This window comes from Oncorhynchus mykiss, chromosome 1, assembly GCF_013265735.2.
Source record: "Oncorhynchus mykiss isolate Arlee chromosome 1, USDA_OmykA_1.1, whole genome shotgun sequence".
Classification (NCBI taxonomy): Eukaryota; Metazoa; Chordata; class Actinopteri; order Salmoniformes; family Salmonidae; genus Oncorhynchus; species Oncorhynchus mykiss.
In genome coordinates, this window is record NC_048565.1 from 65,439,993 (window position 1) to 65,458,052 (window position 18,060).

The 18,060-nt window shown below is 43.1% G+C and overlaps 1 protein-coding gene across 1 annotated transcript in view; it reads left to right on the forward strand.

The window, feature by feature from the left end:
* thada (THADA armadillo repeat containing) overlaps positions 1–18,060 on the forward strand; it is a 104,217-nt gene that overhangs the window by 67,694 nt on the left and 18,463 nt on the right. Inside the window, exons 33-36 of the mRNA XM_036982928.1 lie at positions 1,108–1,232; positions 12,027–12,099; positions 12,197–12,347; positions 12,694–12,816. Of these exons, the coding sequence (XP_036838823.1) occupies positions 1,108–1,232; positions 12,027–12,099; positions 12,197–12,347; positions 12,694–12,816 (472 nt within the window). The remainder of the gene's footprint in view (positions 1–1,107; positions 1,233–12,026; positions 12,100–12,196; positions 12,348–12,693; positions 12,817–18,060) is intronic.

The window sequence follows — 18,060 nt, forward strand, 5'->3', positions numbered from 1 at the left end:
TGGTGTGTGTTTGTGTGTGTCAGGGAGGTTGTGAGCTTGTCTGTTGTTGTGTGTGTGTTTTAGGAGTGTGTGATTTCATTGCATGGTGAGACAGGAACCCATCAAAGGGGGTAGTAAAAATGAAAAGCCATGGAACAGCAGAGAGACCAGAGGCTAAAAATCGTACTACTTTAATATTTGTCTGAGACGGCAGCACTGTCACAAGCTGAGGGACACAGAAGCCGTAGAACCTGCTCACGTCCCGTCCAGACTGACACCCACTCTCACTGCTATCCCTCTAATCCCATACAGGGATTGTTTTAAAGCTTCAATAACAGCTCCATGCTTTAAAAATAAATGATCATCAAAGAAATATGCAGGAGGAATGTCAACAGGTGTTGGGGTTTCTGAGGGAAAACAACTCTTTCCTCCCTCGACTCGCTCGGCTGATCCCTCAGGTTGAGGTGGGACTGGAGGAAGGTAGATGTAGTCAGGTCCTGGAAAGTGGATAAGGGGAAAGGGAGAGAAGGACAGACGGGTTGACAGATCTAGCGATGAGGCAGAGAGTGAGCGAAAGGGATGAAAGCCAGAGACACACAGAGGTACAGGATGTGTGTGTGTGTGTGTGTGTCAGCTGTGTGCCCGTGGTTTGGGTTAGCTGGGAGGATCTGAACGTCCAGAGGGGTAAAAATATCTCCAGGGCAGAGTGCCAACTCACACAGGACAGACACCAGAGCTGTGGGCCTGAAGCTAGGACCCAGTAGTTCATGTTCAAGACTAGACATTAGTCAGGAAAAAATTCTGCTCTCACTTCACCTCTATTTATTTTATTTAACTAGTCAAGTCAGTTAAGAACAAATTCTTATTTACAGTGGCGGCCTACCCCGGCCAAACCCGGACGACGCTGGGCCAATTGTGCGCCGCTCTATGGGACTCCCGGTCACGACACAGCCTGGGATTGAACCAGTAATTTCGATGACTTGTATTTAATTATTAGTAATCGAATACAAACCTTGAATCGAGTATTTTAATACTCAGATGTGGTGCTGCTCAGTCCTACTCTATTTCTCTCCTTTCCTTCTCTTTCTTTCTCACTCTCTCTCTCCCTCTCCATCCCTCTTTCCTCAGGTGCTGCAGGTGCTGTCTGTCCTCAGCGTGAACTCTGACCTGCTGTGGAGGGACGGTCTGCGGAATCTGACCCAGACAGAGGTCCTGGAGCGGGTTCTCACTCTGGCTGAAGGCTTTGCCCACAGGTGAGCCCAGCCACCAAGGGCCTGAAACATCAATACACTATTATCCTTTTCACACTACTGAGCTGAGTCAAGCCAATCAAACCCAGGCTTGCCTGGTTGCTCATCCACCACCACAGTTGTTGAAGCCATGCTTGTAAGGCAATGTGGAAAACCAGCACAGTAATGGTTCAGGTCAGCGGACTCGGCACGCTAGTGTGAATCAGGTCTACCCGCACAGTCCTTAACAAAAGTCGAGTTTAGGATGGGTTAGGATCTCCGTCCGTAAGCCTCAGCACGTCCACAACACTGAGTCATTGAGTGCTTTCTCTTCTTATCCTATCAGCCTAAGATTCCATTACTACGATTCCATTACTTTCAATATCAGGCATAGTGCTCTTGAACTTCTCCCAGTCCAGCCTGTGAGACGTTATGACATAGGTCACACTCTCTTCCAGCTGTGCAGTGCCTTGCAAAAGTATTCATACCCCTTGGATTTCTTCACATTTTATTGTTAGAAAGTGGGATTACAATGGATTTAATTGTACATATTTGTCAACAATCTACACAAAGTACTCTGCACTGTCAAAGCACTGTCAAAGTGGAAGATTAGATGTTTGATAGAAATTTGTCATGGCATAAGTATTCAGCTTCCTGAGTCAATTGAAAAGAAAATACCTTAGAATTAAAAGCACAGTTTGCAGATGTAGTTGCAGTGTAGCTGACTAGTGGTGGCTATTTGACAGCCTGATGGTCTGGTGGTAGATGCTATTGGCCAGTCTGTTTGTTGTAGACATGATGCTCCTGTACTGCCCACTTCTGAGTGATGGAAGCAGGAAGAACAGGCCGTGGCTCAGGTGGCTGAAGTCCCTGACGTTCTGCTTGGCCTTTCTACGACACCTGGTGTTGTAGGCAGTGTTCGGATGAGCGTACAACGCTCTGTAGTACCTTGCGGGCAGTGGAGTCGCTGTCTCCTTTGGCAGCGATTTACAGCTGTGAGTTTTCTTGGATAAGTCTCTAAGAGCTTTACATACCTGGATTGTACAAAATTAGCCCGTTCTTTTAATAATTCTTCAAGCTCTATCAAGATGTTGGGGATTATGGCTAGACAGCAATTTTCAAGTCTTGCCATAGATTTTAAAGCAGATTTAATTCAAAACTGTAACTTGGTAACTCAGAAACATTCATTGTCTTCTTGGTAAGCAACAACTGTAGATTTGGCCTTGTTGTAGGTTATTGTCCTGCTCAAAGGTGAATTCGTCTCTCAGTGTCTGGTATAAAGCATACTGAAGCAGGTTTTCCTCTCGGATTTTGCATGTGCCTAGCGCCTCCCCATTTTCTTTTTATCCTGAAAAACACACTATTTGCCGACGTCAAGCATACTCATACCATGATGCAGCCACAACAATGCTTGACAATAAGGAGGCAGTTAGTCAGTGATGGGTTGTTGGATATGCCCCAAGCATAAGGCTTTGCATTTAAGATTTTTAAAAATGGTATTCCTTTGCTGTGTTTTTTTGTTTGTTGCAGTATTACTTTAGTGCCTTGTTGCAAGTTTTTGAATATTTGTATTCTGTATATTTGTTTTCTTTTCACTCTGTCATTTACGTCGTTGTTGTGGAGCCACTACAATGTTGTTCATCCAGCCTCCGTTTTCTCCTATCACAGCCGTTGAACACGGGGACTGTTTTAAAATCACCAATTTTTGTGAGGTAACATCCTGAGCAGTTTCATTGCTGTCCTGTAGCTCTGTTCAGAATAAACGCTATATTTGATGTGTCTGGGTGGTTTAATACATAATCCATAGCATAATTAACTCGACCATGCTTAAAGATATCCATTGAATGCACAAACATTAGGAATTCTTTCCATGACATAGACTGACCAGGTGACTCCAGGTGCAAGCTATTATCCCTTATTTGATGTCACTTGTTAAATCAGTGTAGATGAAGGTGAGGAGAAGGGTTAACGAAGGGATTTTAAAGCCTTGAGACAGTTGAGACATGGATTGTGTATGTGTGCTATTCAGAGGGTGAATGGGCAAGACAAAAGAGTGAAGTGCCTTTGAACAGGGTATGGTAGTAGGTTCCAGGTGCACCAGTTTGAGTGTGTCAAGAACAGCAACTGTTGGAAGCGTTGGAGTAAACATGGACCATCATCCCTGTAGAATGCTTTCGACAACCTTGTAGTCCATGCCCCGATGAATTGAGTCTGTTCTCGGGGCAAAAGAGGTACAAATCAATATTAGGAAGGTGTTCCGAATGTGTTGTACACTCATTGTATTCTATGTCTGATTTTATTGTTAACCATCTAACAATCACCATCTTTATGAAGCTTTCGAAAAGCTGCCTGGTGTTTGTAGCTGAGTCTGTTTTTAAAATAAATACTTGACTAAGGGACCTTACAGATGACTGTATGAGGTACAGAGGAAGGATTAGGCATTCAAAAATCATGTCAACCCTTATTTCACACAGCTAGTCAATATAACTTATGTGATTTCTTAAGCCAAATGTTACTCCTGAACTAATTTAGGCTTGCCTGAATAAAGGGGTTGACTATTTTAGTTATCAAATTTGTATTCATCTTTTTAAAAAAATATATTTTTTAGTAGATTATTGACAAAAAAATGACAAATCAATTTTAATCCCACTTTGTAACACAATAACATTGAAGAAATCCAAGGGATCTGAATACTTTTGTAAGGCACTGTATGTTATGAGGAGGTTGGGAAATAGAGGGAGGTGAGGGAACTTTAGGAATGACCTCAAAATGGCCGCTGGTAATGGGGCCCTGTCCTCAAATCGAATGTTATTTGTCACATGCTTTGTAAACAACAGATGTGGACTAGCAGTGAAAGCCGGCTGCCAAAACGTCCCTAAGCCATCCATGATTGATGTACAGGCTTGAATGGAGAGGTGGGAGAACAGTAGGTGAGGTGCAGCCTCCCTCCTTTCCCTCTTCTCTCTCTCTGTCCGTCTATGAAAGGACCCACATACCTGTGGTTGTGAGGATGCCACTCGTGTATTCAGAGCCAAAGCCTTGGATTAAGGAGAGAGATTTACCCAGCATTCCCTTCACTCCGGGTCTTATGTTAGCTGCCCAACTGGCCCGTGCACTTGGCGACAGGTGTGGAGATCTGTCCGACTGTGTGTGTTCATCCGTGTGTGTGTGTGTGTGCGTGTTGACGTGTTTAACTATACTTGTGGGGACCAGTCCCCACAAGAATAATAAATGAACAACATTTTTACCAACTGACAACATTTTGTTAGTCCCCACAAGGTCAAATGCTATTTCTAAGGGGTTTAGGGTTAAGGTTAGAATTAGGGTTAGGTTTTGGGGTTAGTGGTTAGGGAAAATAGGATTTTGAATGGGACTGAATTGTGTCCCCCTCCCAGTACCTGTGGGACACCCCACACCTCTGTACACACACACACACACACACACACACACCACTGTTTTAACAGTGAGAGAATGAGAGTGGAGAATAAGGATTGGATTACAAAGACTTGCCTCCTCTAAAAAAAAATATATATAATAAAATGGCCAGGCCACAATCTGTACGAAGCATGTTGTGGTTGACGGACAGCGACTGTTGTGGATTGGGTCAAGATCATCAAGTTCCCTGGCGTCCACATCACTAAGGACTTAACATTGTCCACACACACCCACACAGTCGTGAAGAGAGCACAGCAGCACCACTTTCCCCTCAGGAGTCTGAAAAGATTTGGCTCGGATCCTCAAAAAGTTATACAGCTGCACCAACAAGAGCATCTTGACTGGCTGCAAAACCCCTTGGTGTGGCTAATGCACCGCCTTTGACCGCAAAGAACTACAGAGGGAGGTGCTGGCTACCCAGTACATCACTGGGGCCGAGCTCCCTGCCATCCAGGACCTCTATATCATGTGGTGTCAGAGGGAGGCCAGAAACTGCCGAAGAAGCCAGCCACCCAAGCCATGGACTTTTCACTCAGCTACCGTCTGGCAAATGGTACCGGAGCATCGGTGAATGCAGGAGTGGCTTCAGGACAAGTCTCTGAATGTTCTTGAGTGGCACAGCCAGAGTCCGAACCCGATCGAACATCTTTGGAGAGACCTGAAAATAGCTGTTCAGCGGTCACACTGTCAATCCAACCTGACAAAGCTTTAGAGAATCTGCAGAGAAGAATGGGAGAAACTCCCCAAATTCAGGTGTGCCAAGCTTGTAGCGTCATACCCAAGAAGATTTGAGGCTATAATCGCTGCCAAAGTTGCTAAAACAAAGTACTGAGAAGGGTCTGAATACTGTAACTGTGGTATTTCTGGTAAAAAAATAAAAAAAAAACTTTTGCCAAAACTCCAGTATAGATTTGGCCTTGTGTTTTAGCTTATTGTCCTGCTTATAATAGTGGCACTGAAGGGGATAGCTGCCGTTTTACGGGCTCCTAACCAACTGTGTAATTTTGTTAGGTTTTTTTCGCATTGTTTTTAACTAATTTTGTACATAATGTTGCTGCTACCGTCTGCTATGACCGAAACAAGCTGGACATGATTGAAAGGTGAATTAACCTCCCAGTGTCTGGTGGAAAGCAGACTGAACCAGGTTATCCTCTAAGATTTTGCCTGTACTTAGCTCCATTCCATTTATTTATTTTTTTCTGAAACTCCTTAACGATTACAAGCACGCCCGTAACATGATGCAACCTGGAGATTGGTAGTGTACTGTATTGGATTTGCCCTCAAACATAAATGTTTGTATTCAGGACAAAAGTTGAATTGCTTTGCCACATTTTTTGTAGTATTACTTTAGTGCTTTGTTGCAAACAGAATGCATGTTTTGGAATATTTGTATTCTGTACAGGCTTCCTTTTCACTCCGTCATTTGGGTTAGTATTGTGGATTAGCTATAATATTGTTGATCCATCCACAGTTTTCTCATATCACAGCCATTCAACTCTGTTTTAAAGTCACTGTGGTGAAATCCCTTGTTTCCTTCCTCCCTGGCAACTGAGTTAGAAAGGACACCTGTATCTTTTAGTGACTGGGTGTATTGATACACCATCCAAGTGTAATAAATAACTTCACCATGCTGAAAGGGATATTCAATGTCTGCTTGTTTTTTTTTTTTTTTTACCAATAGGTGCCCTTCTTTGCGAGGCATTGGAAAACAACCCTGGTACAGTGCCTTGCAAAAGTATTCGGCCCCCTTGAACTTTGCGACCTTTTGCCACATTTCAGGCTTCAAACATAAAGATATAAAACTGTATTTTTTTTGTGAAGAATCAACAACAAGTGGGACACAATCATGAAGTGGAATGACATTTATTGGATATTTCAAACTTTTTTAACAAATCAAAAACTGAAAAATTGGGCGTGCAAAATTATTCAGCCCCTTTACTTTCAGTGCAGCAAACTATCTCCAGAAGTTCAGTGAGGATCTCTGAATGATCCAATGTTGACCTAAATGACTAATGATGATAAATACAATCCACCTGTGTGTAATCAAGTCTCCGTATAAATGCACCTGCACTGTGATAGTCTCAGAGGTCCGTTAAAAGCGCAGAGAGCATCATGAAGAACAAGGAACACACCAGGCAGGTCCGAGATACTTTTGTGAAGAAGTTTAAAGCCGGATTTGGATACAAAAAGATTTCCCAAGCTTTAAACATCCCAAGGAGCACTGTGCAAGCGATAATATTGAAATCGAAGGAGTATCAGACCACTGCAAATCTACCAAGACCTGGCCGTCCCTCTAAACTTTCAGCTCATACAAGGAGAAGACCGATCAGAGATGCAGCCAAGAGGCCCATGATCACTCTGGATGAACTGCAGAGATCTACAGCTGAGGTGGGAGACTCTGTCCATAGGACAACAATCAGTCGTATATTGCACAAATCTGGCCTTTATGGAAGAATGGCAAGAAGAAAGCCATTTCTTAAAGATATCCATAAAAAGTGTTGTTTTAAAGTTTGCCACAAGCCACCTGGGAGACACACCAAACATGTGGAAGAAGGTGCTCTGGTCAGATGAAACCAAAATTGAACTTTTTGGCAACAATGCAAGACATAACGTCTTGTGTAAAAGCAACACAGCTGAACACACCATCCCCACTGTCAAACATGGTGGTGGCAGCATCATGGTTTGGGCCTGCTTTTCTTCAGCAGGGACAGGGAAGATGGTTAAAATTGATGGGAAGATGGATGGAGCCAAATACAGGACCATTCTGGAAGAAAACCTGATGGAGTCTGCAAAAGACCTGAGACTGGGACGGAGATTTGTCTTCCAACAAGACAATGATCCAAAACATGAACAAAATCTACAATGGAATGGTTCAAAAATAAACATATCCAGGTGTTAGAATGGCCAAGTCAAAGTCCAGACCTGAATCCAATCGAGAATCTGTGGAAAGAACTGAAAATTGCTGTTCACAAATGCTCTCCATCCAACCTCACTGAGCTCGAGCTGTTTTGCAAGGAGGAATGGGAAAAAATGTGTCTCTCGATGTGCAAAACTGATAGAGACATACCCCAAGCGACTTACAGCTGTAATCGCAGCAAAAGGTGGCGCTACAAAGTATTTAACTTAAGGGGGCTGAATAATTTTGCACGCCCAATTTTTCAGTTTTTGATTTGTTAAAAAAGTTTGAAATATCCAATAAATGTCGTTCCACTTCATGATTGTGTCCCACTTGTTGTTGATTCTTCACAAAAAAATACAGTTTTATATCTTTGTTTGAAGCCTGAAATGTGGCAAAAGGTCGCAAAGTTCAAGGGGGCCGAATACTTTCGCAAGGCACTGTAGTTGTTGTGGAATCTGTTTGAAATTCACTGTTTGTCTGAGGGACCCGACAGATAGTTGTGTGAGGGGGTACAGATATAAGGTATTCATTCAAAAAGAATGTTTAATACTGTTATTGCGCACAAAGTGTGTCCATGCATCTTATTATGTGACTTAAGCTAATTTTTACTCCTGAACTTATTTAGGCTTGCCATAACAAAGGGGTATACTTGGAATACTTGACTCAAGACATTACAGCTTTTCATTATTTATTAATTTGTAAAAAATAAAAATAAAATGGTATTCCACTTTGACGTTGTGGGGTATTGTGTGTAGGCCATTTTAAATTCAGGCTGTAACACAAAGGTTTGAGTTTATTTTATTTTTACAGGGACAGTGCACATTAATCAACGTTTCAGTAAAAGTGCCGGTTTTAGCCAGCCGGCTAATTTTCAACCGCAGTCCCTGGGCAGGATATTAAAAACAATTACAATATAGACCATCATTGAGCAGCAACAGGACAAGCAAGACATAGCATACAGACAGAGCAACATAGTTCATAAAAGCAACAGAGTGTTTCCACACCTCACAAGCAACAGACATGGAAAGCGGCAATACACAGCTAGGGATTATGTTCACAAAGCTGATTTGACCTTTAGCCATGTCTTCATGCATTTTGTGAAAGTGTGATATGTGGTGCATTTATGTGTGTCTGATGGCAGTGTATTCCAGACATGGGAAGCTCTCACAGAGAAAGCGGATTTACTAAAGGTGCTTTTCCTTAAGGGAACTATACAGTCACCTCTCATGGCAGACCATGTGGATCTGCTGCCATATGTTTGGGTTTTCTGTTTAACAAAAGTACTGAGTGGAGAGGGAGCCAGGCCATTTTAGGATCTTGAATACAAGACATGCGTCGGTGTATTGCACAAGATTTTCCCAGATCAGGAGCTCATGCTTTCTGAGGATATAATAGTGATGATGGCTACTGGGCTTCCTATCAAGCACTTTGAGAGCCTGTTTGTAGACAGACTGAATAGGTTTTAATGTTGTACAGCAAGCTTGGGCCCAACTAGTCGAGCAGTATGTTAAGTGGTTGAGAATCATTGATTTGAAGTACAGTTTTGCTACCTCTAGTCAAACAATTTCGTATAAATCTGAAATTAGCTAGGTTGAATTTGGTTATCTGAATTACCTTTTTCACATGCTTTTTAAAAGAGAGGTTGGAATCAAGTATGATGCCAAGGTACTTAAAATCAGATACCACCTGGAGCTTCTCCCCTGACACACAGACATCTGGCTCAGTAGCATCTGTTGCCCTCTTTGTGAAGAACATGCAAACAGTGTTTTTCACATTGAGATGCAAACACGAGTCACTGAGCCACTTTGTAACCTGGACCATTACAGTAGTGAGTTCTTGTGCAGCTTGTTGTTAGCTCTTTGCATGCACATATATCACTGTATCATCTGCATACATTATTATCATAGCTAAGAGTGGGTGACAGCTCATTGCTCACTCTGACACACTGAGTTCTGCCATCAAGGCATCGGGGGAAAAGTTGAAGTTGGACAATTTTGTGATGAGAATCTCATGGTTAACAGTATAAAAAGTCTTCCTTAGGTCCAGAAACACAGCCCCAACAACGCCCCCTTTGTCCATCTTGGACTTCACATTTTCCAGAAGAAAACAGTTGGCCGTTTCTGTGGAGTGTTTCGCTCTGAAGCCAAACTGCATGGAGTGTAATGTGAAGGGGCTGTTGTTGAGGTGGGCAATCAGTTGTTCTGCTACGCACTTTTCAACAACCTTTGACACCACAGGTGTTACTCACGTCAGCAGGGTCATTAAGATGGCCATTATTATGGTCGACTTTCATACCCTTGGAAACACCCCGAGACCAATAGTTGTGTTGGTGACCTTAGTAAGGGGGCCAATGAGTGACTCTTTGTAGTTTTTAAGAAAGGTAGAGTCCAGCCCAAACACATCTTTGGCTTTAGAGTTCTTTAGTGAGCTAATCACCTTGTTCACCTTTGACTCAGAAACCTCCCTTATGATGAAGACAGGTTGAGCGTCATTTACTAGCACTGAGTCCAAGAAACCAGTGGAGGGGTTCTGTGTCAGTATCCTGACAGAGTCAATAAAGTAGGAATTGAAGGCTATTGCTATTTCGACTGCATCCTGTGTTAGATTGTTATTCACCATGATTTCTAGTCTTTTTGCAGTGTTACTATGGTCTTTCCCTGTTTCACTTTTTTAGATTCTCCCAGATCAATTTAGAATTTCCCTTTGCTTCACCAATTATGTTCATAAAAAAGTTTGCCTTGGCCTGTCTGATTTCTCAACATGGTAAACCTACGTCTGTCCTGCTCTAATTTGGGTCTTAGGGCTATTTTTAGAGCATAATCACGTTCTTTCATCAATTTCCTGATTTCTCCAAGGAAGAGTGCTCTTCTGGCCAGGTTTGGATTTGATTTTCTTTAGGGAACTATTTATTGTGGATAGAAAAACCTGACTATCAGCTTCCACGTCTGTATAGGACAAGAGATCATTCCAGTTAATTCCCTTAATTGCGTTTTCAAAATAGTTTAATTCACTCTTAGGTATTCTTAGTTGATCCGGCTTTCTAACAGTAGAGAGGTTAAACCTGCTCTTAGACAGCTTTCTGGCTACAAGTGTCAAATGAAGAAAGTCAAGGGGTGTGAATACTTTTTGAAGGCACTGTATCTAACTCAAATACGTCATACCTCTGCACATTGATTGGTAATGCAACAATTCCAACAATTCCAAAGATTTGACTAAGTAAGTTCATATAAGGAAATCAGTCAATTTAAATAAATGTATCCGGCCCCGCTCTATGGCGTTCACATGACTGGGAATACAATTTTTTTTAAAGGTAGGGGTGTGGATCACAGTATCTGGTGTGACCACCATTTGCCTCATCCAGCGTGACACATCTCCTTAGCATAGAGTTGATCAGGCTGTTGATAGTGGCCTGTGGGATGTTGTCCAACTCCTCTTCAGTGGCTGTGTGAATTTGCTGCATATTGGCGGGAACTGGAACACATTGTCGTACACGTCGATCTAGATCATCCCCAATGTCTGAGTATGCTGTCAATGGAAGAACTGGGACATTTTCAGCCTCCAGGAATTGTGTACAGATCCTTGTGACATGGGGCTGTGCATTATCATGCTGAAACATGAGGATCTCGTCACGGCATCTCGGTGCATTCAAATTGCCGTAGACAAAATGCAATTGTGTTTGTTGTCCGTAGCTTATGCCTGCCCATATCATAACCCCACCACCACCATGGGGCACTCTGTTCCCAACATTAACATCCGCAAACAGCTCGCCCACACAACGCCATACACGTGGTCTGCGGTTGTGAGGCTAGTAGGACGTACTGCCAAACTCTATAAAACGACATTGGCGGTGGCGTATGGTAGAGAAATAAACATTAAATTCTCTGGCAACAGCTCTGGTGGACAATCCTGTAGTCAGCATGTCAATTGCCCGCTCCCTCAACTTTAGACATCTGTGGCAATGTGTTGTGTGACCAAACTGCACATTTTTAAAGTGGCCTTTTATTGTCCCCAGCACAAGGTGCACCTGTGTAATGATCATGCTGTTTTAATCAGCTTCTTGATATGCCACACCTGAGAGAAATAAGCTTTTTGTGCATGTGAAATATTTCTCTGATCTTTTATTTCACCTCATGAAACATGGACCAACACTTTACATGCTGTGTTTTATATTTTTGTTCAGTGTCTTTTATTTTATTCCTCTTGTGTTACTATTTTATGATTTATTTTTAAACAGTGTCGTTGGGAAGGGCTCTTAAGCAACCATTTCCCGGTGAAGTCTGCATCAGTTGTATTCGGCGCATGTGACACATTTGATACGTTAGCTCTGTGTGAATGTTTTTACACACAGCTTTATTGAATGGTGTTCTGTAGGGGCTCATTTTCTTTGTGCAGTGTGTTACTGCAGTGTTGAGTTGATAAAGATCTCACACTGTCCTTGTGTTTTACTGTTTTGTGTGTGTGTGTGTGTGTGTGTTGTATTCCAGTGTGGAGTTGCACTGTGCTTCCCTGACCCTGGCCTCTAGATTGGTGGTGCACCTAGTACACAGTGACCCTCAGGTAAGAACCACCAATGATCCAGCTGGGAAATTGTGTGCGTTTACCATGCCCTGCAGTGACATAAGTTTTGTCCATGTTTATGTCCTTCTCCGATCAGGGTGTGGCTGCAGTAGCGTGTCTGGGGCGCTGGGGGGCGCTGGTGTCTCAGTCCTGCGGTGTGGAGCAAAATGCAGAGGTCAAAATGATGGCTGCAGAGGTACTGGTCAACGCCACACCCACCTTGTTGACCAGCCCCAACCTACCATTGGGTGAGTAGGTCTATATGGAAGTTGAATGTATTTGTGGGAGCTACAGTTGTTTGTTTTTGGTTTGTGTTGGTATTTTCTGGTTGTGATTTTAAGGACACAGCCACAAAGATTGTGTGTATGAAAATTACAGGTAGACAATGCTTTTTTAAAAAAATTGGAGTCATCCGCGGAAGGATGCTGGACAACGGTGATTATTGTCCGCCAAAAAAACCTTATGCAACCCGTCCATAAAAGAAAAATCGATAAGTTGAACTTTAAGGCAGAAATGGACTGTGACGAATGCAAATGTAGTTTAATACATGTTCATACATCTCTCTGTGTCCTAATGAAGTTTTGATTGTGCCAGGTGTGTCCCACACAGTGTCTCTGTGGAGAGGTCTGTTCACTCTACTTCAGGACGAGGACCAGGATGTCCGAGACAGAGCTGCTGACTTCATCTCCAACCTCCCTACACACCTACTGAACCCAGGTACGCTCACCACCTCAGCACAGACACGCACGCACTGAAACACACACAAGGGCTGCTTAACCAAATTCCATCTGATTCGAAATCGAACATTTTAGTGCTTGAGTAGCACTACATCCAGCTGCTACATCATGTTTAGTTAGTGCTTGTGGATGTGTTGTAAATACTTCAGATATAGAGGTCATATACAGTTACCCCATAATCTTTCTATTACCGTCTCTGTCACAGTGTCGAACATACACACATGTTGGGGAGGGGCACTGACGCTGTTTCTCGCTAAGATTGGGGAGGGTTCCCGGAATGAGGGGTGCTAAATCTAGTTTGGCGGGGGGGTGGTACACCGGTGCTGGGTATCATTTGTGTGTGTGTGGTGATTCGTCATAGCTCTGAAGCGTTTGTTCTTTGTTTTGCAAAGTATTTTGTGACTCCAGCTCTTGGGACATGGATGCGCTCTCAAACTTGAAAAGGAGAGCCGCACGCTCTAGGAGTTCAGATGCAGTCATTTAATAACCTAATATCCAAAGTTTCGACAGACAGGCTGTCTTCATCAGGTGAAACATTGGATATTAGGTTATTAAATGATTGCATCTCAGCTCCTAGAGTGTGCGGCTCTCCTTTCGTTTTTCAAGTGTTTTACTCTGCTAGCCAGCACCTCGCCTAAACAGGTGTGCGTTTCATTCGCCTCCAGATTGCGTTCTCAAACTAACACACACACTGCCCCACTCACTGAAATATGAGACCGCTCAAAAACACCCCTTTTGTCGCGCAGGCACTCACTCACAGCACCAGAGTTTTGACTAGGGTTTGGAACTGAACTTATTTTCCAATCGGTTCGCTGTGAACAGAACCACTTTTTTTTTTGTTCAGTTCCACTTTTCCGTCCAGCAGAATAAAATTCTCAACCGGTTCAAAACAAAATAAAACTAGCAGTTTATATTATTCCTTTCTGTTCTTTTTTAAAACGTCTTAATGTTTTATTTTATTTCACATTTATCCCAACATGAAATTACTTCACCAGTCGATAGAGCAGCTTTATGGAACAGGCAAGCTATGTACATGCGTTGGAGAGACAAGTGTAGTGTAGGGTGCGACATGCTGCTGAAATTTTTGCAGGTGAGGAGAGCGCTGGCAATCTGTTGTTATGACATGCATTATCTGAATTAGGCCTACAGATGAGCGGCTTCTATGAAGGAACTTTGAATGTCTTTTAATTTCAGGGAATTGTCTTTTAATTTCAGAGAATTGTCTTAACATTGGACCAGCGCTAGCCCTTGATCATGACTCTCAGTTCCATTACATTACACATAATGCCTCCTAGAGTTTGAGAGCTAGACCAGAGCTAGCTAACAACCCTAGCTAGGTAACAAGCTTGTGTGTGCAGAGTGGCACCAAAATTTTAATTAAAACATCTTACCATTTTGTAGTTAATAAATCCAATGTGAAACGTGATAACTGTTTAAGTGATAATGCAAGAAAAGCTGGTGTTTGGAGGATATATTGGCACGGGTGTTTAGGCCCAATATATCCAGCCAACACCAACTTCGAGGGTATTATCAATTTTATACAACGGGTTACCAACCTATTCAAATAAGGTTATTTTGGTGAATTTATTCATACTATACTATTTCATCCTTCCACAAGTCAGAGACACGACCCAGTCGTTCGTTCTAAATGTTCAGTTGCCATACTGGCTGGCAACATTCTTTTCCCTTGCTCGCTAGCCAGCCAAATACGGCTTTCTTAGTCACGTCAAACAATGCAGCCAGAATAACAGCAAAGTAGCTGCATTAGTTTAAGCTGTTTTCTAGTGACATTTATTTTTGTAACAAGCTTGTGTGTGCAGAGTGGCACCAAAATTAAAATTAAAACATCTTACCATTTTGTAGTTACATCCATAACAATGATCTAATGATGCGTGATTTCGCCTGGTATAGAAAATGCGCTCTCTCGTCAGGAGACTGTTGTTCAGAGGAGCTAGCCAACAACACAGCTAACACAATCACTTCAAACTGAAGCTGGAAAGACTGCAAACTATCTGCATTTCATTGTACCTGTTTTCTATTGACATTTCATTGTTTATATCCATAAAAATGATCCCAGCTGATTCATGATTTCGACTGGCTGTCTGTCTCGTCCCGTCTCCCAACGCGTTCATTACTATGGGCCAGCTGGCGACCGAATTTCAATATTTAAACAATGTTGCAAATGTTGGACAGACAGCAAGGTTTATACAAATCTCCGTGGTAGCCGGCTAGTGTTGGCTATCTAACAGTCTGATGATAGAAGCTGTTTTTCAGTCTCTTGGTCCCAGCTTTGATGCATCTGTACTGACCTCGCCTTCTGGATGATAGTGGGGTGAACAGGCCTTGGTTAATGTCCTTGATGATCTTTTTGACCTTCCTGTGACATTGGGTGCTGTAGTTGTCCTGGAGGTCGGGCAGTGTGCCCCTGGTGATGCGTTGGGCAGACTGCACCACCCTCTGGAGAGCCCTGCGGTTGCGAGCGGTGCAGTTGCCGTATCAGGCAGTGATACTTTCAATTGTGAATTTGTGAGGGTCTTAGAGGCCAAGGCAAACGAGATCCTACCGTCCTAGGGAGCGGGCCGTATCGGTGGCGCTGTGTTATCCTCAAAGCGGGCGAAGGTGTTTAGCTTGTCCGAGAGTAAGACGCCAGTGTCCGCGACGTGGCTGGTTTTCCCTTTGTAATCTGGGATTGTCTGTAGACCCCGACACATATTTCTCGTGTCTGAGCCGTTGAATTGTGACTCCACTTTGTCTCTGTACCTACATTTTGCCTTTTTGATTGTCTTACGGAGGGAATAACTACACTATTTGTATTCAACCATGTTCCCAGTTACCTTGCCATGGTGAAATGCCTTGGTTCGCACTTTCAGTTTTGCGCAAATGCTGCCATTTATCCAAAGTTTCTGGTTTGGGTAGGTTTTAATAGTCACCGTGGGAACAACATCCCCTATACACTTTCTGATGATCTCAGTCACCGTGTCCATGTATACATCAATGTTATTCTCAGAGGCTACCCGGAACCTATCCTACCTAGCATGATCAAAACAATCTTGAAGCATGGATTCCGATTGGTCAAACCAGCGCTGAATAAACCTTAGCACAGGTACTTCTTGTTTGAGTTTTTGCCTAATAGGAAGGGAGGAGCAAAATGGAGTCTTGATCTGATTTGCTGAAGTGAGGGCGGGGGAAGGCCTTGTAGGCATCTCGAAAGGGTGATAACCCCCCCCCCCCCCCCCCACTGCTTTTCTAGTGTTTTTCCAGAGCGAGTACTACAGTCAATGTGTTGCTAGAACTTCGGTAGTGTTTTCCTCAAATTTGCTTTGTTAAAATCCCCAGCTACAATAAATGCGGCCTCGGGATATGTGGTTTTGTTTGCATAAAGTCTAGTGTAGTTCCTTGAGGGATGTTGTGGTATCGGCTTGAGTGGGAATATACACGGCTGTGACTATAACCGAAGATAATTATCTTGGGTGGTAATACATTGATTGAGGTATTCTAGGTCGGGTGAACAAAAGGACTTGAGTTTCTGTATGTTATCACACCATGAGTAGTTAATGATGGAACATACACCACCACCTTTCTTCTTCCTGGAGAGTTTTTTTATTTTTCTGTCTGCGCAATGAACTGAGAATCCAGCTGGCTGTATGGACAGGGACAGTTTATCCCGAGAGAGCCATGATTCTGTTTAACAGAGCATGTTACAGTCCCTGATGTCTCTCTGGAAGGAGATCCTCGCCCTGAGCTCGTCTACTTTATTGTCCAGAGACTGAATTAGCAAGTAATATACTCGGAAGTGGTGGATGGTGTGCACGCCTCCTGAGTCGGACTAGAAGTCCACTTCGAATACCTCTTCTCCGCCGGTGGCATCATGGAGCAGCCTCTGGGATAAGTTAAATTACCCTGGAGGGTACGAACTAAGGATGCAATTCGGAGAAGTTGTATTCCTGGTCGTAATGCTGTTGAGTTACAGCTGCTCTGATATCCAAAAGTGCTTTCCGGCTGTATGTAATATCACAAAAAAACGTTCTGGGCTAACAATGTAAGAAATAACACACACAAAAACAAAGTTGCTTAGGAGCTAGAAGCAGAGCTGCCATGTCTGTCGGCGCCATCTTACATTGTTTCCCATTGTTTCCTATTGTTTCCTAATTATCCTCTCTCCCTCTACTCTCCCTCCTCTTCACTCTCCTCTTCCTCTCTCGCTCCACCCCTCCCTCCTTGCTCCACATCTCTAACCCTCCAATCATCTCGAACTCCTCTTCCTCCCAGCCGTTTTCTCCTGAGCCCTGACTCTCCACATCACTTCCCTCACTTTCACTGACCCAGAGGTACTGAGTAACAGAGGGAGAGGAGCAACAAATAGGATACAATTGTAGGTGGAAAATGATCTCTCTGTCTCCCTCTCACACGGTCTTTTTCTCAACCATTCACATACTCTCTTCCTAACAAGGGGTTTCCATATTAAAACGTTACACGCTTCCCATTCGTTTCTCTCTCTCCCCTTAAATCAACGATTGCTTTCTCGACTGACAGACTAACTACAGAGTTTGCCAATGTTAGCTGATTATTTACAACAGTTTCCAAAAGAATTGCGTCGGTAGAAACGGGACAAAACAAGCAACTTGTTAGCTGGCTATGTAAAAAAATATCCAACTTATCATATGAGCTCCATTGCGCAGGCATCTACCCTAACTTGACCGCTGCACGACACCTGTTCCCCAAATTTCACAGCATCAAACATCGACTGCATCAAACATACAGTGCTGTGAAAAAGTATTTCACAATTATTTCATGACGAAGTATTCATGGCCTTATGTGACAAAGTAATTGCCCCCCCTTGTTAAATCATGAATTTACTGTGGTTAATCACATTTTTTGGAAAGCCGAGTTCAATTTCACTAGCCACACCCAGGCCTGATTACTGCCAGACCTGTTGAATCAAGAAATAACTTAAATAGAACCTGTCTGACAAAGTGAAGTAGGCCAAAAGATCTCAAAAAGCAAGATATGCCGCGATCCAAAGAAGTTCAGGAACAGATGAGAAACAAAGTAATTGATATCTATCAGTCTGGAAAGGGTTACAAAGCCATTTCTAAAGCTTTGGGACTCCAGCGAACCACGGTGAGAGCCATTATCCACAAATGGAACAGTGGTGAATCTTCCCAGGAGTGGCCGGCCTACCAAAATTACCCCAAGAGCGCAGCGACGACTCATCCAAGAGGTC